Here is a 24,191-nt window from a genome sequence, read left to right on the forward strand (position 1 = left end):
ATTCTAATTCTTGTAAGCCAGCACTGTTTGAGTAGTGAAGGTACAATTGAGAAATGCACCTTTCCCTTCTTATTATTTGTCATGGTTCAAGTAAAGTGTCGGTATTTTCCTTTCTTTGAAGCTGCAAAGTTCAGGAGGTTTTTGCCTCAAGTTTGGAGAATTTAGAATATCTATTAGCATTCGTTTCGAAAAAGGAAGAAGGAAGACTTGGTCATCAATCTGTTCCTTCGGGCTCCAAGAATTCAGAATAGCATACAGAGAGCATCTCCCACAAGTCCTTGACGGATCACAACCTGGGAGAAGAGTGCAGTATTGAATATTAGCATCCTAGCAGGGTATGCGCACATGACGTCTTTTAGTGTGTTTCTTGACTGATGCGAAAAATACAAGGAGATGTTGAAATAAATTGAATAAATTTATGAAAATTGAAGAATTGGCATTTGTTGCTTGTCCCAGACAGCCAGCCTTGTGTCCTCTTTGTACATATTGCACTGATTGACCGACTCACTGACTGTCAATTGTGACCCGGGCAGTGGTATCGTATAGGATAACTCGGTTAAGTCATTGAATGGGCTAAGTCCTGCCATTGAGTAGACCACATGCATAAAAAGACATCACGTGAACAGTCATGTTGATTGAATCAATGCAATACAATCTTGTGCGCTCTCAAACAAGCTTCAGTATGCTTGTCACGTCTTGCTCTGCTGTTTGAAGTGTGAAGCATTATGGTTAATCACCTCTTACACGAACAATGTGAGATTGTGGCAACGGCCAATTTATAACTTTCGAGCTGGACGCTTTTCGCAAATACATTGCGTCCGTGCGTGCCGAATATGCAGTCTGTTTACTCCCAGTGATGGATTAGAGTCTTGACGCAACTTGCCAATAAGCAACATTTCCGATATGTTTATGTTAATGGCAGCTCATAATAAGTCAGCGTACATTGGTGGACTTCGATGCAACGTCACTGTCCGTTGTAGTTAGATCGCTGCTCTGAACAGCGTATATATCTGTTTTGTCCCATCACGCGAGAGCGCTTATCTGTTGAAGGTTTTAAATGTGCGAGTTGTCATTGCATTGATACAAGGCTTGTCGTCAAGTCAAGGCGGCACTTCATGATGTATCTGTTCTTGAATCTTCTTACGAGTTTGGTGGTCCTTACCGGGGCTAACAGGACCAGGCCCCTGTACATCGCAGGACTCTTCCCTCTCTCGGAGGAGGACGGCTGGAGTCGGTTCTTCGGCTTTGCCAGCCTGAAGGCCTCAGAGAGGGCCATCGTGGATATCAACAATTCATCTGATGTTCTACCCAACTACGAAGTTGTCATGATCTATAGTGACACAGAGGTAGGTCATAATCATGACTGAAAAAAGGTCCAGAGCATCTAGAATTAGATGCTGGCATCCATATTTTGTTTAACAAGAGAATCTTGAATCAAGTTAAAAAGGCGGGATTTGGAAATGTGCTAACGTTGTGTGGAAGAAGTAAGATAATACATTTCCAGTAGAGTAGCGCTTTGTTCGATAGTGGGGCAAAATATGTTAGGTATTAGAATTGTATCAAATTGCTGTAAGCGCTTTCTTTCAATGTTTCAGGTAAAGCATTGTTTGCCAAAAAGAGGAATTTGGAAATTATTATTATTATTATTATTATTATTATGCATTTAGGTACGCTATTCATAGTATAACTATATCACAGCGATTACAGTAGTAATGAGCAATATAACAACAAATCATTAAACATTATACAAACAAAACAACAATAATACATCAATTGGGAAAGAGGTATGTTTTGAGGATCTTCTTAAACACATCCACTGATGGAGCAGACTTAATATACGACATTTTGCTGAAATATTTGCTACAATGGGGATTGTCGACATAGAGAGACCTCGGATTTCCTTTTGTTGCTAATGTATACGTTGCTTGGTTACACGGTGAATTTTGGTGATTGTTTGTTACAAGGTCGAATGGATAGAGAGTCGTAGGAACAATCGGTTGTAGCTACAATCCCGGCCAAAATGGTTGGGACACTTGGAAATAACCTTAGCCTCCAACGGTCACCAACTCCCCCGCTCCCCCGGTCAATGTTGTTCTCTCCAGCGGATGGAGCACACACCGCGCAATGAGAGACAACATTGAGCGGGGGCTGGGGGGTTGGGGGCCCAGCGAGATTTGGCCAGGATTGTAGAGTGGTTGGTCTTTCATCGCGTGTTTGTTTGATAAATCGGTCCATGAATTTTTCAATCACCAAGGCAGTCAGTACATGATTGGTTTGTTGCTTGTTTGCTAAGTTGATTAACTCGTATACTCAAATATTTATACATCGTAGCTTTGTTACCTGCTTTCGCAGTTTTGTTTGAAACATATTTTTTGTTCTTTGTCTTACTTGTTTCACCAAAATCACATCAAGACTGATTTCAGCAAGACATTTTAAACAATTTTTCAGATATTTGTTGACTGATTATCCAACTAAACAAAATATAAACGGACGAATATGACGAACAATAAATAAAATTTAAAAAACCTAAATCATTTCTTCAGAAATACCGTTCAAATCTCTTTTGGGAAAAGGGATACATTTTGTAGCATTTGACTCGAGGCTGCTAAAAAATGACTGAAGTTGATAACAATGTCCTTGAAAAGAGAAAGCGCCACGACTGTATGCCTTAAAAAAGCCCTGAAATTAAAATGGAGTAAATGAATGCTTGAAAGGTGTTCGTCTGAAAATTATGATTGAAGGACAAACACTATTGTAGCAGACCTCATTCTCCAGATTTAGTCTGAATGGTCCATTAAGGTTCAAAAGCTCAGCTGGGGAATGCAGAGATAATGCACGGCGAATCAAACGTTAAACCAATAAACCAGATTTTGTAAATCTTTGAATTTTAAATTCAGTGTCTTGCGAGAGTGTTGGGAGAGATTTTGAACGGTTTGGGATGATGAGGCCCAAAGCCCAGTTCACTGTTTACTGCTGTAGGCAGGGTGAGTCTGAAATTGTTTTGTCGTGGATATTAACGCTTTACATAAATATGTACGCATTTACGCGTCATATCTTTGTAGAACGCAGTGTAAAATGACTTATTGACTGAACACAACAATTTAAATACAAGTTTTGGTCTCGCGGTGCATCTTCCGTGGGGAAGTTGGAGCAAGTTTCAAAAGTATAATGAGGAAGACTTTGTTGAGAGATAGCTGCCGTGTTGGAACGACCAGAATTTGCTTACCATTATGATTGTGTAAAGTAAATGGCAATACGCATTTTTATGACGCGTACATGCACACAGTGAGATAAGTCACTGCCATGTACTTAGACTTGGTAATCAGGCCAAACCAATATATGCTCTTGCTTATCTCAACTCCCCTTAATAGCAATTAGTGACAAAGTGTCTTGGCCAAGAACAACCCCGTCGCAATCGCATTGCTCCTGATGTTCTCAAAAGGAGAGGAAAAAGAAAAATGAGCCAAGAAAAGGCCCCAAATAATTGTTGAAATGGTATTTTAGTGTACAGTTTTCAATAAAACTACCGGACAGGGGATCAACTTTGAACATTTTGATTTTCTCCCGAAGCGTCGAATATGGTACATAAAATAATGCTATAAAAGAACACGCGTAGTTACCCAATCTTTAATGGTTCCGCAACATCACTTCTGATACAAACAATTATCATTATTTTGTGTATGTCTACGATTTATCATTTTAAGCAGGGGTTTTCAATAAAGTTCTAAGCTTCAAATCAATGGTATTGTAAGAGTTTGTACAAATCACAATACCACGAATTCCCTTCCGTTTTGCATACACTATTGAGGAGTGAAATTCCAATGCGAGACGCTTCTCAATCGACTTTCGAGCATTGCCTATTGGTCTTCAGTAATTTAAAATATATCAAAATCCCAACCAGTATAATTGTAGTGTACTTTCCCAACCAGTACAATTGTAGTGGACTTCCGTTAGCAAATAGTCCTCAGCTTGGCTTACCAAATGCAATTATCAAATGCATTTGGACATCTCACTGTTAAGTTGTGAGATGTCCATTCCGAATTCATCTTCCAACATGGTCATTCCATTATGACTAGCTTGAGCGAGGGAAGTTAAGGGCGACGTAATGCCGCTGGCATTGCAGAAACAAATTTAATCACCGCTCAGTATAGACTGCACAAACACCTGCTGTCTCACGTTCTTAAGCTGAGCCTTTTTTTGTGGGGGATAGACATCTGTAAGACTTGCAAAAGATGTTACTTTTAATATTTCGATTGTGTTGGATTGGTGGGACCAGATGATATATATTTCTTGCGGTTGAAGAAAATTCTATTAAGAATAACAAAAGGCAACTTCGAATTGATCGTAAGAGCGGAAGAACATACGTTTGTGAGGTAACCTTGTTACACGTGAACTTCTTTGTGTATGGAAAGGTTTTCATTTTTTATGTTTTGACAACTGCTTCTCGCGTTCTCTGTTCCTGAGCTATACAATGAAGGCACAGTCACTGCGCGTGGAACTTAATTTCCATATTGTCCATTTCTTGGCACAGACCGTCTGGGAGGAGACGGTTTGTGACATAATTTGTCTTGACTGAAAACACATCAGCGTAAAATCATCAAAAACTGGAGGTTATAACGCATGTAAAATATGCTGTAGTAATGGAATTTATCCAAGAAAAATAACAACGAAATCACTATTAAAGGGAAGATACAACATTTGCAAACATCAAAAAACGAAATGATCAAATTATCACGAAAGATCTCACTGGATTGTTAGGGAATGACATCCTAAAGCATCCTTTAAAGTTGCGGCTCCTGGTGTGCTGATATTTTCAAGAAAAAGTGTATTTTTCCAACGATGGTCAGCCGACCAGCGTTGGAGAAAACTGGCTTTTTTCAAATAGTGTTCCTAATTTTTTCATATTTAGTTCGTCTGCGGTTTCTTTGCAATTGATTACACACCTGTGAAGACTACAAGCCTGCTAGACTGATTCTCATGATCCCAATGTCTATAAATTTCTCCGGTTCATCTTAAGTGGCGTCAGGGAACCAGACTACAAGAATATGATTGGTTTTCTTGGTTTTTCCAGCATCTACGAACCCAAAACGTGAAACAACAGTTTAACAATATTTGCTATAACATACTTATCATCCAAATCCATGTATTTCTGAAAATTGCAGCAAAAGCACATGTTGTACATTCCCTTTAAACCTTCGAAATTGTGCCTGCAAACTTGCTTTCTTTTGTGGTAATAGCCTTTGTACTTTTTTTTGTCGATAAGAATAAGATCGGGCCAGGTTTGTTTGTTGCCTGGGGGTTCAGATTTCGTTTTAAATATTTATTGATTTTGATTTTTATTGATTTATTTATTTATTTATTAATCATTTTTTTCGGGGGGATTTTTTAATCATAAATGACAGGCAACCCCTGTCAAGCTCAAGCAAGCTAAACACTCAATTGAAACAATTAAAACCAGCGTGCACAACTGCATTAAAGCAGTTTCTTCCGGATTCTCCCTTCACTCCAATCAGCCTAAATACGTCGATCGAATTTCGTTTCATGTGTTCTTTGAAAGTCCAAATACAAATCAGCCATTATCATCGAACTCTCCGAGCATAAACGAAAAAAAAACATGTAGTGTACCTTACCGAGGTATGACTTTTTGACTGGGACAAAGTCAACTCCATGGATCAAAGAAGGCTAGCGTTAACGAGCCATACATTTTAATTCGTACTACTTTCCGATCCGTTTTGTGCTGCTTAGAATCTTAGTTTCCCCACTAACCTTTTGAATTTCCGCGCAATTAAGTTGTCGTTGCGATATGCCCACAGGGCTAACGATGCTGGCGAATGCAGTCGCTTGAATTTATCAGAAATAAAGAGGACTTCCTGAGCCCCATCACGCTGTGATTTCTCTTGCCTGTAAGCTATTGGATTACTTGTTCTTACTCCCCCAGGGAAACAAGGTGACTGCACTTAACAAGCTATACGATCATATCTACACTCCCCCTGTCAAAGTGGCGTTGATGGGATCGGTATTATCATCAGTAACGGAGAGTGTCGGGGAGGTTGCCGGTCGATGGAACCTCGTAGAGGTAAGAAAAAAGAACGTCACAGAAATGAAACGTATTCATATGTTGTTGGAATGGATGAGTACTTCATATATCACTCATATCCATTCCTCTTTTTTTATTTTTTGCTAAATTTAAGCTTAGAGAGAAATACCTCTTTCTTGAATTATTCATTTCACGTTGTGTCAGTCTTAACATGGTGTAAAAAATGTATTGTTGAAAAATACCATATTTCGGTGTGAAGTTAAAAGGCGTCAATACGTTTTTTTACAGCTTTGACACATTGCAGTTTTATTATAGACAACTGAAACATTTGTTATTTACAAGTACAGAAAATACTTAAAGTGAGATAAAAAGGCAAGTTTCAACTGATACCCATCAAAATTTACAACTAGTTCAAAGCGTAATTTGGTTGTTGTTAAAGATATTTGAAGCAATTGCGATTAGATTTAACTCAACTGACCTTAACTCCATCCGATATCCTTTCTTACCAGGAAATGGTCCCGCAAATTTAATTTGTTTCCTCAAATATCAATCCTATTTACGTTTGTTGTATGAGAAAATAATCCAAAGAATTCATAATATATAAAGTATAAAAAAAATCTGATTTGTAAAAAAAAATCAAATCGATGATGTGAATTTCAAAATTAGAAAATAATAAAGTCGTTTTTTCCTTCAGGAAGTTAAAGCTGCTAAAGTGACGAGACAGATACATATAGAGACATGGTACCGGTGACCTCCGTTTCCAATTAGATATTCGGGGAAAATGCAACATTACTAAACTAGTGACAGTTTCTTACGAATTATCATATCATAACATCTTGTGTCAGGCTGTTGGTTGAACAATATTGCAAGCTATTTTGGTAGTTATTTTCACCACATTAAGCGTCAAACTTTCGTAGCAGGCGCTTTTTTTTTATCTTGCTACGTCTTGAATGCTACATATGAGAGTATCGATATCAAACAAAATTACCCTTCCTAATTATGTTATAGCAGGGGTCCTCTGTGATGTTGCTTGCTATACCAAGTTAAACCAATACTGTTCTTCCCCAGGGCCAGCAGGAATCAGACGAACCAATGAAAGATATCTATTCTGAAATTACAAACGAAAATGCATACAGTGTATTTGCATGTGAATGGATGGGTCCCGGAGTATCGCTAAATTAATAAATGTCCCGCTGGATGCGTATAATTAGTTACCTTGGAAACACATTTCATTTGTGAGAGCATAAATTTAAAAAGGGGAAAACTTGGTACGCCGCGGAGTCTGGGAGACATGTGACGCCGAGCATTATGAGGAAGATCAATAGAAAACAAAGGTAACTTAATATATTTACTCTCGAATAAATCAAATCCGGACAGAATGTGCATAAATATCAACGCTTTCGAATTAATTATGATGAAAGCACTGCAGAGCAACGCATTTGTATGTAAACACACAACGTAAATTATTTTTGAAGCAGCCAAGTTCATTGGACATACACATAAAAAACCAAAAATAAATTTAGTGTCGAAATAAAATATGGTCTGCAATGAAAACTCCGTCCAGTTTGTCACGAACTGCTAAATTGCTGTTTAGATAGGCATACGGTAAGAGGTTGCTTATTAGCAAAGCGTGATTGCTATAAAAAAAAATTGAAAATTACACAGTGGCAAATTGGGTAATTGAAAATCTTGTAGAAAAAAATCTTATCCAAGTGTCCAGAGACAGAGGATTTTAATGTTGACCTTCAGAATCCAATCGAGAATCGCGTCACATCTGGCATTTCATTTTCTTCGTAGAAGAACATGATTGCTAGTGTCTTCGTTATTTGTTAACTAAAACCATATACCATGAGTCCTAATTGAATGCAAATGCTTCTAAAAAGTAAGTTGAATTCCCAGATGCATTTAAAACGGATATTCCATTATATTGACGAGCATTACAGGGTGAACCCTAATAATGCAACACTGAAACATTTCCCCTTTTTTTCCAAAAACGAGATGTGCGAATTTTTATATTTTGGATATCAGATTAAAGCTGAGAGCGTTTTCTTTCAAATACTGAAAATAAATCATGAGAACATCACATTGGGTTGCTGAGAAAATGCCAATCATGTAAAAGAAGTGATTTTTTCATCCTGTTTAAAAGTGTTTCAGACAGCAAAATACGTTACTGTAAGCCCACTGTGCAATTGGCTTTTATTTGTGCAATTTCTTTAATATTTTGACATGTTTATGAAGCTGAAAAGGTTTGAAATAGAACGAAAAAGGATAAGACATATGTTCAGGTGGAAAAAAACAGGTATTTCCATCGAATTAATTTGTACTCTTGTCATATTATGGGCCGTGTTGTTTGTAAGGATTAGGACACAATGCTGCATATGTTTTTCATGCACAAATAGGTAGGCCTACAGTGTTAATCCATTAACGGTGGTAATGTAATTGGAGAGGACCAAAATGGAGTTGTGTTACATAATTGGCATTTACTCAGCAACCCAATGTGCAGTTTTCATGATTGTTCCAGTATTTGAAAGAAAAGGCTCTCCATTTTAATCTGATATCCAAAACATAAACATTCACAGATCACGTTTTTGAAAAAGGTAAATGTCTTATATAGGGTTGCATTTTTCGGGGGTTCACCCAGTTGAAAAGACCAACATCTCCACTGATGAAATACTTGTAGGCATGGAAAGGCATCATGAGTAAACCATTTATTTTGTAGTACGTGTTAATGTATAGGCCCGAGTGAGTTTCTTATCAAATATGCATGGGTGTCGATACCTTTCCGGCCCATGTTCTTGCACAAAGATTATTTGAAGTGTCCGGAAATAAGTGTTGACAGATGCAACAAGAACTACATTTTAGACCCGTCGTTAGTTGATAATCGGAGAAAAAAAGACTCGTTTTGAGCCGGATATTGGTTTTGAAGTCCTACAAAAGTTGTCTTGGAAATGTAACCCCAAGCAATCAATTTCTACATTCATCCACTCGATTATATCCCACCTGAAGTGGAATTTAATGAGGGACACTTCATACCATATCCCTCCCACCGCTCCATCATTCAATCGACTGGATTTAGATGAGCTGCTTCGCACATACATTGAAGACACGAGTCGTGTCAAATGAAGCACATGATCTGTATGCTGATTGTGTACAGAGCATACTGATGGCTTGATAAGAAATAACGACCTGGTCGTTCACATCATTTGCTTTCATTCAGCAAACTGTGTGAGTCTATACATTTTGGACTTCAATAACTGAGCAAAACGCAGGTGTGTTTAATCTCATAATGAATTGAATTTAGGATCATACCTCCCTCGGCAATACGCCAGTGGCCTGTGCAATCGGCATTGGCGCTATCTTGAGTTGAAATCAATCATCTTTTGGTAATGTTTTATTTTTTTGTTATTATACTCAAATGTATCATTTTGATGTAAATTTTGTGGGACTAAAAACGTAATATTGAGCTTTTCCTACCAATATCTGAACTGAATGTTTCCATCGAGGATACAAATGCACCAAAGATTGTAGGTTAAAGGCATGAGCTTGGTAAACAACTTTAGCTACATTTAATGAAGTGAATTTAATTTAGTGAATTGATTTCTTGCAAGTAAAAAAAAAAAAAAAGCTTAACCCTAAAAGGGCCGGGGGCGATAGCCTTGAAAAAAAAAATAATTCGCGACCCGAGCTGTTATGACTTTTCAACCACACGTAACAATTGTGAACAATCAGCCATAGGTGAACAATTGTTACGTGTGGTTGATTTACAAATAGGTATCTTTAGTCAAAGTCCAATAAATGGACAATGCATGGTTGGTTGGTTTTCTCTTGTATGCTTGATAACGACTGATGACTGGTCTTGCATAATAGTACCAAGTAGAATTTTTGAAAAGCACACTTGACAAAAATCGATATTTTAAAATTGGTGATTTGAGTCCCCAGCGCATTTGGCAAATGGAGGCGAGTTCATATTTAAGCATTTCTGTCCCTAGTGGATTGATAGTATGATCCAATTTTTTGGGTAGATAACAACCAATACACATAGCATTCTTACCATGCATATATATTAATAAGAAAATTTATGCATTCATGCTTGAATTTGTAAAACAAAAGGAGAGTGGAGCATTTTTTGGGGACACCCTGTAGAGCAGAATTACTATTCGTACATATGAATAATTAATTAGCCATATTTCCAAAACCCTTTGACCTACAGTCGTGAAATTTCTTAGGTATGTTTATGAGGAGTTGCCCTATGCATGTACCAAGTTTCATAATTTTCCGTCACTCGATTGCCGAGATCTTAGAGGGTGGAATCCGTCCCCCCCCCCCCCGGCTGAGAGATGGTCAAAATAACCCGGCCCTGTTAAGGTTAAAAGAAAATTATTCGTCCTCGACCAAATGTTATCATTATAATGAATCCTATAATTGATTGAGAACAAAACGTTGTATAATCCTATAGAGCCTTAGTCAATCTTATTAAATCCTTCAGCATCAAAATCTCTTTGTAATTTCTATTCAATAATGCACTCATGAAATAATGACGAAAAAGCCATTATACCAGCAAGCAAACATTCTAATGGGCATGTGATGCATTAGCCTACACCATGAAAGTAGGTCACTCCCACGGGTGGTGACTAAGAAACCACTTACTCGTTTCTCTTAATTCAATTAGGGCCAACTTATATGGGTTCTTTTTCACTGCGCTGATTTTGATTTCCTTTGGGAATTTTTGCACATTGTACCCGATGTTTTTTTAGCGTCGATTATGTGGCATGGCAGTATTTCATGGCCCCATTGCCCAATTGCATGCTGAGACGATGCATGCATCTATACAATTTGCCTAGTAATCTGTTTATCAGCAAAACTAGGCCAAATTCAATCTATAAAGTAAACTCAAGGTCATGTTTTATTCCTTTTTCCCTATCATTTTCACTAGACACCCCTAAACTGAAGAAAAGACCTTTTGAAAGGATTTTTCATTTTTTTCTTCCAATAAACAGCGTTTTAACATGCTGCGGAAAGGGGAAGGCGACAGTAGGAGAGCGATATGGCTAAGAGTGTTCAATATAGCTGTAAAGCACGATTTTGCAATTTATATCAAATAATTAAATAGCGTACATCAATTGAAATGAAGTATTATTTCTTTCATGTAATTTCTACCATTTTTCCTAAACAGTCAACATGAAATTCAGCTGATGTAGCCTATATACCTACACAAACCAAGGGCGGATCCAGAACACAATTTTTTGGGGGGCAAAAAAAAAGTTTTGGTCAAAAAAGGTGGGTCAACAAAATTACGGCGTGGGGTTCGGGGCCCGCTTAAGGGCCCCGAAAATTGTTTGGATTCTAGATGCTCTGTGGTGCGATCTGAGGCAATTTCTGACCACTTTAACCAATGTTTTTTTGAGGAAAAGATGGTGGTGTTCTCATTGCCTGCCTTTATTGCGATGTCACATAAAAAAAAAAAATTGGTTCGTTTTTTTTTTTTGGGGGGGGGGGATGGTCCCCTCTGGCCCCCTCCCCTGGATCCGCCCTTGACACCAACTGTATTGCTGACACTTATTCCACCTGCAGCGACTTGTTTAACTTAACAATGGTACAGAAATAATGTAAGATCTTTTTAAAATAATAAACCACCTAGTTCAGTGAAATAATTTGAAATTGTATTTCCCGTTTCCGTACTAATTATATCCTTAGTTTAGAGAAACCAATTTTGAAAAGTACTATATGTGTTGTATTGAGTTTCAGTCAGAATAATAGATTTTTATTTCAAATTGTTCCTTTTTTTCTAGAAATGTAGGCTTAAATATTGTTCATTTCTGTATGAGACATCGAACGAAAATATACCCAGGTACTACTAGGTGAATTGTGGAATAGTAACTTTACAAATCCTGAATCTCTTCCAACAATTCATTTCCCGCAGGGTGACTGGTTCCCGCCTTCCTTTTAGATCAATACTATGATAGGGATCGGGAACCAGTCTACTTGAAAAGCGGATCGCTTTGTGCACAAATGACGCCATCTAAAATAAAAATCCTCCTCAGAGGGTTTCGGTTGCTCAGCTTAAAACGTTCAAATAAAACATTCAAGATGAAAGTTCCACTGGAGAAGAATATCCAACAAGAAAGCACTCAGAGAGCGCAAACCTCCACCAAGGCTAAACAATTCCCCGCCAAATTGTCGGTACGCCCAAAAGAAATACTCGTATAAATGGTGAAGATTCCTTTTTAAAAATCCTAATCGATTTGTACTTGGACCAAGCACCACTCCTTAAAAAAAGTTCATGCGAATCCGTCCATAACTCATTTCGAGTTATTTTGTTAACAGACAAAACGAACCAACCAACCAACAAACCAACCAACCAACAAAATGCGATGAAAATGTAACCTCCTTGGCGGAGGTTATTAGTTGAAGAGGACGCATGTAGCATCTCAATAAAACATAACCACAACGACCAACATGTATTGTCTTTTCTTTCGTAACTGCATGAGTTGCGTTTTACTGCAAACGTGATATACATCTAACAAACACACGTGAAGATTGAGTCACTTTCACGGACTGAGACGAGGCTTTTCTTATAAGCTGATGGAGGCGGAGGTCATCCATCACAATCTTAGATAACTCCAAAATTAGAGCAAGGAACTGCTTCAAAACACTTCAGTCTGCAGCCTTACTGTCACACCAGCCTTGTTTGCATTTCCAAGCTTTTATCGAGCGTTCCGACGTTGTTAATGGCGGCGTTTTGTCAGCGCCCATCTTACTTTAATGACACAACACAATGTGGTGCGATCTTTTACATGGAAGTTAGAAAGTACATCATTTTCATCCTTTTTCAAATCTTAATACCTTAATTCCAACGACTGCTTCGGTTCACCGTTACCGTAATTGAATAAACAGAGTACATCCCTTTTCTTGTTTGTAGTGCTTCACATGCTTCCAATGTAACTATCTGCAGCCTTTGAGTTGTATTGTTCTCTTAAGTTTGAAAACATTAATGCACTTGAGCTGAGTAAAAGGGATGTTTTGTCCTTGGCTTGAGGCTCAAGTACTGCATTTACTACTGCAATCAGTTGAACACTTCACCGCTTTCCATCTGAATACGGTAATATAATCCGCTGACGAGATTCAGCAGTTGCTTGTTACAAATTAGTCGCATATCGCATCTTATAATCGAATATTAGCAAGCTGAATAGCAAGCTCTAGTCAAAAACGCTTCAGTTAGGATTGATTATATCGTACGTCCTTCGTGCTGAAATATTACCAATGTTGACAGTCTTACGTCGATGGCATGTGTCAAGCCGTTAGGTTCACGCTTACGTCCACCCTTCTCGCATTTAAAGGGGAAATTTAAAGCAAAATAATACCCAGCCGTCCAACACGTTGTAAAGTAACAAAATAAACATCCAAATTGTCCAGAATAAATAAGTGTTACAAAAATTAACTCACCCCGATGGCGGTTAAAAAATAAAAATAAAAATGTCAATCATTTATGACGAATTCCATCCTGCTAGTTATTTATTTGAGCTGATGAGAACAGGCAAACGTTAGAGAACAATCCGGGCTAATTCCAATCGCACTCTCAACAGTTTTTATCCCAGTGCAGTACGTCTAGTAAATGAACAAGTGTTAATATAGTTTTAACGTTTTAGTATTAATTTATTTGGTTTTGAGTATCAATGCATTTTTTAAATAGTAATTGTACAAGGTGTTTTATCAGTAATAAGTCGTTATTAACACATTTTTACTCATTGATTTATATATGTATGTATTTATACTTTTTTTTAACAGTTCGCAACGCCATAATGAATTTCATTGTATGTTTTAATATACAACTGACAATAAATTCTATGACTAAATTCAATAATGTAAATCAAATATAGATGCAGTAATATAATTTAGTGAATACTGTTTGACACTGGATTGAATCCTTACAGGTTTTCATAGAATTAATAATACCACATCGAGCCGGAGATTCTGTTCTGTTTCCTGTGTTTGCATGTTTGTGGGCTATTTAGATATGAAACGTGTGAAATTAAACCCGCTTTAAAAAGCGTAAAAATCATTTTAACCAAAATTCTCCCAAGCGTATACTGAATGACCGGCCGCTGACTGCGGCCATTGTAACGCATGGATTGGCCGGGCAAGGGACACTGACGCAAAATCGGTGTGATGAGCGAAAGAAATCCTTCCGACACTTCTTTCACTGTATCGCGTTTACACAGCTAGTTTACTCACGGCACTCCGAGTTACCAATTTCAGGAACATTAAATCTGCCAAGGTTAAGACAAAAAAGCGTGTATATGCGGGAGAATTGATATTTAAAGGTGTAATTGTGTTACATGTTTGAACACATTGGTGGCCATCCAGGAGGACAGGGGATCTCTGCGGTTTACTCAAGTGCACCGCGTTTTAGGAGACCATTCACCTCGTTTTGTCCGCTTCTGGGCAACACCTTTTGACTGTAGGACTCAATTTCATGACACTTAAATTGTTCCCATGATTTTTGTGGCGGGTTTTAAGTACCATTTATAAAGACTTAAGACAGTTTACCCATTCCTATTGGTCAAGAGCCCGTCAAGTGGCCGGTTTCAAACGGTTGATAAAGACATGGCTGGCTGGTCTTAACACACTTTTCCAGTGTCACATGAAATTGTGACTCCTGTGAAATCCGGTGCCAGCACCGTTTTGTTGGTTGAACCTTCACAATCCTCACGTAGGCATGCGCAATATGCAGACTCCAACCTGTCTTCAACAGAGTGTTTAATACCTCTCAATCACTCCCAATCGTCTCGAGTAATTCCCATTTTTAAACTTTCGTGGCACCAACCGGTAAAACGTAGTATTGGATTCAATGGCATGAACGTGTGATGCTGATGCTCATCATTGTCATTGTTTCATGTTGCTTCAGATCTCTCCCGCTGGTTCCTCTCCTGTACTGAGTGACCGGGCCAGGTACCCGTACATCTACCGCGTCCTGACGTCAGCGGCCGGGTTCTCTCACGCTGAAATGGGCATCATTCGTCGCTTTGGTTGGACTAAGATCGCCACGCTACATGAGACAGTTGAACCTCATGTTGGGGTAAAACTTCATTTTTTTGGTGTAATTTTTCCTCTACATAAATCTCCCCGGGTAAATTCGTTTCGTTGACCTTGACACATTAAAAGCACATGTTAAAATTACTCGGTTAACGTATACCAACCGAAAACGAACAAGCTTGCTCAAAAAGAAGGAAGGACTCGCACTAATTCAATAGCCTGCTCATAATTTAGCCTAAAGGCGGTAGAGAAAAGATTGTAATTTTGGTTTACGTGTATCACAAACAGAATCCCCCTAAAAAAAAAGACAAATGATAAAAAATATTAACATATATATGTTTTCTATGTTTTCTCAAGCGTATAGAAGCCACTACCATCAAATCTCATTAGATAATATAGTTATGCATCCTAATGAATATTTTGAGCAATTCATTTTTTCCAAATTATTTTATAAAGTGGGCACTAAGAAAAAGGTAACTTATCAAAAACATTTAATATAATAATTTTTGGTAAAGGTCTTTGTGGATCTTTGTTCAGATTAAGGTGAGAATGAACTTGTTTGTGTAAACATGGAATTGCAATTGCTGCAATTGATAAATAGAGCTATTTTAAATCCTTCATTGTCCACTCTTCCAAAGAAATGCTTGAAATAACACATTATTTTAACGATTTTCCATGAAACCCAAACAAAGATATTTATCTGCGCTAATATTTCTTTCAGCAGAGCTGAAACTGTTCATGACGGGAACTTTGTCCTCGTTCATATTCATTGTACAAAAGGTACTTCTTTCCCCGAAACCCAATTATATCTTTGCGTTGTATGAAGAACGACGACCAATCTGGGTTTTTTTAACAGCAACTCTGCTTGTCAGTAACTTCAAGATGCAATTACAAACATTCACTGAGAAACATTATACAGAACTTTGTATTTTGTAAATAATACTTGATTTAACCGGTTTTACTCAGTGCAATGTCAAAGTTATCAATACTTTATTTGGGCAGACTACGGTTGAGATGCAGAAATTGGCTGAACAAAACAACGTGACAGTAATTGCTGCAGAGAGCTTTCTGGCCAATCCGTTTGACGCAATCCAGCGCCTCAAGGTATTATCAAACTTTAAAAACTCATTGGGTGCGGATAACGTAGATGTTAACACTGGATGTACTTTATACTCCAGCACGTCCATTATCTGTTGCTCCTCACATTTTCTTGCCCTACGAATGTTAATGTTACAATGTTAATAAGAATGCACATCAGCAATTGTTTTGTCTTCAGTGTACTTTCCATATCATTCGTCACAAACGACGAGAGGTGTCTAGTTGGAGCGAATTTCTCCTTGCAAATAGGAAGAAAGACACGCTTGAAACATAATGCCGTATATACAAAGTTACAAACACGTACCAGCTCTTTTCCTTTATGGAACCCGAGATTGATATCCACAGCTATAAACTTGCCGTAAATCTAAATGTAATGTGGGCGTACATGGAATCATATTCGTATGTGCTAAAAGGTTTCAAATTTCATACCATAAATTTGTTCGCTTTAATCACCCATAAGCACTCTCCTTGATAGGATCTCGAATCTTCAAACTATGGCATTCTGAATGATTTGACCATTGTGCGTGCCGTCCAACTATTTTCAGTCAATAAAAGCAAATTAATTTTACGATGCATTACCCCCCCCCCAATATAAACCTCATTCGATCATGCTTGAAAACCAAGGAGTGGATAAAACGCTTTGTCAATCGAACAATTTTTAATCCTTCTGACAAATTATATTTGGATTCCACATGGACGAGGAAAATCATATAATCCAATCGTTCTTTTCAGGACAAGGACGCTAGGATAATAGCGGCCAACTTTTATGAGGGACGAGTCCGTAAGGTGTTTTGTAGCGTAAGTATTACTCGCTGTTTGTGTAATTTGCTTAATACCTTTCGATGGTCAGGGATTAATTATAAAATGGTTTTTGCCAGCTTCGGCCAAGGTCATTGTATTAAAAACACTTACATTGCGTTGCGTTTCGTGTTGTTATCTTAATTGCGTTTTGCTTCGGTACTCAAAATGAAAAAAAAAACATAAGAGACTGCGATACAGCACTTGCGATTGCCTGATTTTATGCTACGAGATATGTTAAGTGCATGGTTAAGATGGAAAGGGTTTGATATGGATGAGTTCAAATCAGACCACGCGGGGCGCTCTTGGGCAGTGAGATGGAGGTACGGACAGGCTGACTATTGCCGTCAGTAATGAAGTCCTCGGCTAGGTAAACTATGCACAAAACACATTAATATTACAATTCCAAAGTGCTTTTGAAAACACTTTATTTTACCATTATTTTGTTTTCCAGGCATACCGACTGGGCCTTTATGGTTCGCGATACGTGTGGATGATACCCGGTTACTTCAAAAACGGTTGGTGGAAGGTTGCAGAGGAAGGTGTAAGTTGCACTCCTGATGAACTCAAGATAGCTAGCGAGGGTTATCTGACCATCATGTGGAGTCAGTACGGTCGAGAAGAAGTCAATACTATCGCGGGCATAGTAAGTCAATTCTTGCTATAGTCAAGAGAATAGATATGATTTTTTTACCAGGCTAGATTCAGTGACTTTTTAGTCATTCCGGGAATGTTAAATTTGCTTGCTTAATGCATCGGCTCAGTTAGCACTGCAATCTGAAACAATGCAAAACTCGTGTGATGCCTTTTCACAATTCTTGTGAAGATAAGCTGAACTTAGCCCGGGATTTGGTTGCAGATTAATACATCAATATATAAATTGTTACGTTAGTGTTATAGGACGTATATAGGTCCTATATATTTAAAACAAGAATCAACAAGGTCATCGCGCCCGACAACGTCTCAGACTTTTAGGTTAACTTCAACTTAACGTTTTGCAATAATCAATATGTATGTTTTTGTCTAAAGAATTGTACAACACTGTCTGTATAAGATAATGCAATTTGTGAATTATAATGTCTAGCTGTTCGACCTTTGAAAACAAATCAGCCAGTTTTATTTTATTTCTGAAGCCTCTACAAACTAGGCTATAAAGCTGCTTTTTTAAATGTCCTTGTCAATTTGTGAGTCACTTTTTGTCATCGCATTTTTAGTTTTCCTCTTTAGAAACAGATTGTTTCAGTTGCCTGAAATGTTTGAAAGATAGTATTATGGAATAAGAAGGTATTTTGAAATAGGTCTATATATGACCGCCAACTTGTCTGTCACTGCTTTACAATTGGAAACTTTTTCAGCAGTGAATTTGTAGATGAGAATTTGAGCCTGTTTGACTGATCCAGTTATAACGTTTCAGACCACTGCAAAATTGCAATCACGAAAATCAAACTAGACTTGCCCAGAGTCTACAGTCTCTGATTCATTTCGTCTCAGTATCGCGTCCTTCAACAAACATATCTGAATTAAAGTCAACAATACAGGAGCAGCGTGGACCACTTTTTCTCAAATATTGACGCTTTTAACCAATTAAAGGAAGTACCTCGGTCCAATTACGCACATTTGTCATTCCCTTTTTACCAGCAAGCCATGGTTGTTCCCGCTGAATTCAAGTACTTTATAATTGAAGTACTGGATCGAAATAATCTCGCGAGTATTTACACTTGGGCGTCCTGTTACCAATATCGTAGATTTGAACACCGTTGTCAATATTGTACCAATGGATGCATGGTGACATTTTAGTCTGGCAAAGCATTCAGCACATTCGCATTCAGCATGACAGCTGTGTAGTTGGAACCAATAATAATAATGAGATGAAGTTTGCCGATTTCATTAGTCGGGTTGTGAAAATGTGATATTTTAAAAAGCTGAACTTCAAAAGTTTCTTACATTTTTTTAAAGGACATTAAATCTCTGGAGAGGTCCCTTTATGACATTTTGTTTGCTGAGACTATACTCCTAATATTAGGTCGACAAATACTCTTTTGAGTAAATTGATTGGTTCCCTCATGCAGACACCGGCGGAATATCGTAGACAAATGGAGCCGGTGGTTGGTTACAGCATCCCCGTGACAGGTCGTGGTCTGACAGCCAATGCTTATGATGGGATGTGGTCCTTGGCGTTAGGTTTACACGACGCTGAGAAGGAGCTCAACAGATCACTGGATACCTTTCATTACGAGGATAAGGAATTCGCCGATGTCGTCAGCCGCTGCGTACAGCGCCAGAAATTCCCAGGTGTCTCGGTAAATGAAAAAGCCTTTATTTGGACGGCGCTATTTAATTTTGAGTGAATTTGAGTGAAAACAAGAGAAGGATGTGCACCCAAATATGTTTATTTTGTTTAAGAGTCATTCCTAATACCAATATCAAACTGTTTGTTTTTTTAATAAGTCTTTCATTTTGTTCCCAAAGACACTGTATTAGCAGGTTTTGTCCTTTTTGTCCATGCATCACCATTAATCATGAATTTACAGGGTGTTCTGAAAATAATGGTGTATGCATGTAAACCCCGCCATTTTCGCCAATTTACAACCGGAATTAACTGCAAATGTTTACACGATATTCAAGGTTACGGATGTAGCTTGAGAATACCGTTTGTTTAGTTAAGATTGCTTTTGTAAATCCAGAGATATGTTTGAATAACCGCAAAGCCAAAAGTGTGCCACTTTTAGGAAGCGAGTGCTTCAAAGATCAGACAATGCCAGTATGGCTCTTTTGATAAGATTATCCCTATGGGTGTAAGACAAACATTCCATTCACACGACAATGTAGGGTTTTGTTCTTATGTTGAAACAATTTAATAGTACAGACAGGTTCACTTCTTTAAAACTTCAATGAAAGAGTTCAACTAAATATAAACAAATATTGCACACTCTGCTTAAAAATCACTAACAGTAAAGTGACTTGGTTTTAGACTAGGACTATACTGATTTTAACTGGTTCACAGAGAGTGGCACAAAATGGGTTTCTTGGCTTTGCCGTTATTCAAATATATCTTTCGATTTACAAAAGCAATCTCAAAGAAACAAACGGTATTCTCAAGCTAAATTTATTACTTTGAAAATGGTTTTAACATCCACAGAAAATTTCGGTTGTAAATTAGCAAAAATTGAGGGGTTTAAATGCACCATTTTTTTTCAGGACTCCCTGTAGCATGGGCGTCGCGAGGGGGGGCAACTTGCCCCCCCCCTGGAAAAGCAAAAAAAAAAAAAAAGGAAGAAAAAAAGAAAAAAGAAAAGAAAAGAAAAAGAGGCGCGAAGACAAAGTGGTGTAAATTTAATGAGTTGGGGGGGGGGGCAAAATGTCCCTGCCCCCCTCTAAAACTGATAAATCGAGAATGTGTTGAGAAATACAAACATTTTTTGGCAAAAATTTTTTTGCCCCCCTCTAAAAAAAATCCTGGCGACGCCCATGCCCTGTAGGGTGCATACCAATACCGATGTTCCCCGAAATCCCTACCAATATAACCCTAACCCTAACCCTGACCCTAACCCTAACCCTAACCCTAGTCCTAAGGATTTGAGAGAACATCGGTAGTGGGGGACATCGGTATTGGGGAACATTGGTTAGATCCCCGCCCTGTATTACCATCAGCCTTGATTATTGTATCAGTCTTCTGTGTGGTCTACCCAACTCTGAAATAGCCAAATTACAAAGCGTTCATGAGGCAGCTGCTAGGTAAAGTTAGCAATACACACACGTCCAACCAACGTATCACCGGGTTTGCGTCAACCACATTGGCTGTCAGTGAAATTTCATATAGATTTTAAAATACTTCTTTTCACTTTTGACGTTTTCCATGGTCTTTCCCCAAAGTACATCAGTGATCGTGTTACTGTTAAGAAAACGTCCGCATATTGTTTACGTTCCAAAAAAAAGTGCGTTTGGAAATTCCGAAGTGCAGAATGAGGTAGATCCTTTTCATCAGCAGCCCCAGAATTATGGAATAAGTTGCCTACCGACATTCAACATTCTCAGTCCATTGACAGTTTTGAGCGCAAAGTTAAGACTTATCTTTTTAAACTGGCTTTTAACTTATTTCATTGCTTATGTATCAGTGTATTTTTAATGTTACTGTCTTAATATGCATTTTAGATGTACTTACTTTTTGAACCCCCTTTTTAAACAATGAATTTCATTTGTGTTAATTCTTGTTATTATAACGTGCGCATTACACATTTTTATTTATAATTATTACATAAGGTTTCTGATGAAAATTTTCAGTGGGCTTCATACAATCATTATTGAACTGTTGATATGATTTTTATTAAGGTAATATTTTGATGTTTTGATACACTTTTTTTGCACAGGGTCCTTTTGGATATTCTGAACTGGGTGACAGAGTTGGAACACTTCTGATTGAACAGAATATAAGTAATTACAATAATCATAATTATTAATCATTAAAGGCATAAGTTGCTTTTCATTTATACATGTTGTTCGTTTCCAATAACCACTTGAAATGCAAAGAAGAATGTATAAATTAAAAGAGGAATGTATAACCTAAGCTGTTGACGTTTCAGCTCAGTGGATATTACACTTTTGGAGAAACCACTGAAAAAAAATGCACGTACAACCTTTTGATCACATTGTATGATTTCTTCTATATCACTCTTTACTACCAATGATCAGTCAATTACGTGATTGTTGGAAACCACCTATATTTTTTTGATTTCTTCTAAATGAGAGCAAGCCGGGGGAACAATTTCAAGTTGTGTTTAGTACCAGTGCGATTTTTTAATCCAAGTAAGTTTCTTGATAAAAACAATCGCAACAAAGGTTACTCTTGGGACGAATCCTATATGCCTTTCACGGGTGTTGAATCATGCATCCGATGCTGTGTCGAAACGAATTAGGGAATATGTTTTCTCAATGTGGCATAACCAAATGCAGCACATTTTTTTTTCATTTGTTGGAATGGGTAAGTTCCTTTCCATTTATTTTACTTAATTTAGAAGTAGGAACAGTTATGATCACTTCAGTACAAATCAGACAATTTTAATGTAAGGGAAACAAAAAATGAGTGCAAGTATAACAAAAAAGGTAAAGATGAACTACAACGCCAGGAAAATGTGTCATTTTTTGACGGAGTTGAACCATACTCCAGTACGGACTTGAATCATATTCCGTCTTCAGACACAATGCTGACATATCTCACTTTATATATGCAGATGGAAGTGAGGAGGTCATAGGCACTTACGACAAGGATAACAACTCAGTTTCTTGGCTGATCAGCACCAGAGAAATTTGGTATTATGCAGGTACGTGCATGTCAACGCACTGTCAGGTGACGCCAATTTGATAAGGCTTGGACAAAGCATTGTGACGCTAATTTGTGATATACATGTAGTCGTAGCAACAGCTCTTCACTTTCCATTATATTGACAATTATCGTATGCTGAAGGCTCTGAAAATGTACGTTCGTAGTCGAGGGCTTTCCTGCTTAGAGAATAAGACTTAATCAAATAAAGTTATCAACAAAATTGATTTTTTTTTCTAGAGGGATAAAGTAACAAGCAATATTTGCAATGCTGCGTGCGTGAGTCGATTATATTTCTATTGTGCATATTTTTGTTCCAACTACTGTTACATTTTGGTGCAACGATTATGCAAGTGCGTAGTACTTGTAATGAAGCTAAAAACCTTTCTCGAATTTCGTTGGTACTCTCTATAATCTAGAAATATCACGTTCAATTTTATTTAAAAGAAAAAAAATAGTGAAAACAAGATGTGCGCAAGCGCAGTATTGCATAATAAAAACGTGTCCTTCAAAAAACAGATCTGTATTGAATGTCCATTTTAATATATTTTAGTTATTCTGTATGACCTTGAGCAAATGAGATAAGTAAGACATTTCGCTTTATAACAGCCCACGGATGAAATGGGTTTTTTTTTTATTCCCTTTTGTCCACATAGGCGGTAAAGCGCCCTTCGATTACGATATCACCCAGACAATAACGCAACTTGAGTCTACACCGATAGCAATCCTGATCACGGTCTGTGTCTTGTGTTGTCTCGGGACAATCATTGCCATTTGTTTTATAGTGTTCAACATCTGGAAACGGCAAAACAGGTGTGTAAAGGTCCCCAAGGTGAATTACATGATACATTGCAATTTTCATAATGCACAGACGAAACGATCATACAAAAAAGGAAAGCGAGGTTCACAAAATTAATCTGGTACTCTCAACAATTTTGACAACGTTATACGGTGACTGCTCTATGTTCCGACATCCCTATGTTCCGACAACCTAGAATGTGTTACTCCCGGTTAGGGTTAGGGTTAGGGTTAGGGTTAGGGTTAGGGTTAGGAATAGGAATAGGAATATGTGCAGTCGGAACATAGGGGTGTCGGAACATAGAGGTGTAACCCGTTATACGATACAGCCACGAACTTCTTCTATGTTCATTTGGCTATGGTATCGTAAGCTATTAAGCACCACACATAATAAGAACAGCAGTTATTTTCCATCGGAAATAGTCATTGTTTTCTGTGATGATAATGCAGCCACTTGCACATGGTATCACTTTTTAATAACGTATACTTCAAAGACGACGGGTATCAAAAGTCAATTAACAATGCCCGAAAAGGCTTTTCTGACCCATCAATTCCAAATGTTATTTTTTTAAAGCAAACTCATGGAACGCTCTTCACTGGGATTACAATTTATCACACAATTGTGCTCAAAATGAGTTCCATAAGATTGGGACTTGTACATAATTCCAACTCAACAACAGGGTATCAGACCATGAACTAACCTCAATTTTAATCTTATAACTCGTAACATAACCCTCCGCCTAACCCTCAGACCGTGGCTGTTTTCCTCCTTTTTGGCAGTATGTTTGTACATGTATGTAATGAGTTTGAATTTCACGCTTCAGCGTTTCCAATGTAGAATTAATAATTGCGAGCATTTATCATTAAAGCAGTAAGTTCTTCCTCTCAAAATATACCTTTAGAGATAATTAACATCACTCAATCAAGCAAGACTGTTTTATCTTGTTGTTTTTTATAATCTAGACAAGTGAAGATGTCCAGCCCGAAGGTAAACAATTTGATATCAATTGGTATTATATTGGCTTACCTGTGTGTGATTCTGATGGGAGTGGATCGCTCCCTGGTCGACGAAGACACGCTCCGTATTCTCTGCACGGTAAATGCTTTAAG

General features: G+C 37.8%; 1 protein-coding gene across 1 annotated transcript in view; it reads left to right on the forward strand.

Annotated features, from left to right (window-relative positions):
- Positions 1 to 1,042: 1,042 nt before the first annotated feature.
- LOC119723822 (gamma-aminobutyric acid type B receptor subunit 2-like) overlaps positions 1,043 to 24,191 on the forward strand; it is a 30,681-nt gene continuing 7,532 nt past the window's right edge. The window contains exons 1-11 of the mRNA XM_038194704.1: positions 1,043 to 1,346; positions 5,939 to 6,076; positions 14,943 to 15,113; positions 16,073 to 16,174; positions 16,901 to 16,966; positions 17,421 to 17,612; positions 19,036 to 19,266; positions 21,334 to 21,397; positions 22,195 to 22,284; positions 22,940 to 23,096; positions 24,045 to 24,177. Of these exons, the coding sequence (XP_038050632.1) occupies positions 1,116 to 1,346; positions 5,939 to 6,076; positions 14,943 to 15,113; positions 16,073 to 16,174; positions 16,901 to 16,966; positions 17,421 to 17,612; positions 19,036 to 19,266; positions 21,334 to 21,397; positions 22,195 to 22,284; positions 22,940 to 23,096; positions 24,045 to 24,177 (1,575 nt within the window). The 5' untranslated portion in view covers positions 1,043 to 1,115. The remainder of the gene's footprint in view (positions 1,347 to 5,938; positions 6,077 to 14,942; positions 15,114 to 16,072; positions 16,175 to 16,900; positions 16,967 to 17,420; positions 17,613 to 19,035; positions 19,267 to 21,333; positions 21,398 to 22,194; positions 22,285 to 22,939; positions 23,097 to 24,044; positions 24,178 to 24,191) is intronic.

This window comes from Patiria miniata, unplaced genomic scaffold (genome assembly GCF_015706575.1).
Source record: "Patiria miniata isolate m_02_andy unplaced genomic scaffold, ASM1570657v1 HiC_scaffold_1, whole genome shotgun sequence".
Taxonomy (NCBI): domain Eukaryota; kingdom Metazoa; phylum Echinodermata; class Asteroidea; order Valvatida; family Asterinidae; genus Patiria; species Patiria miniata.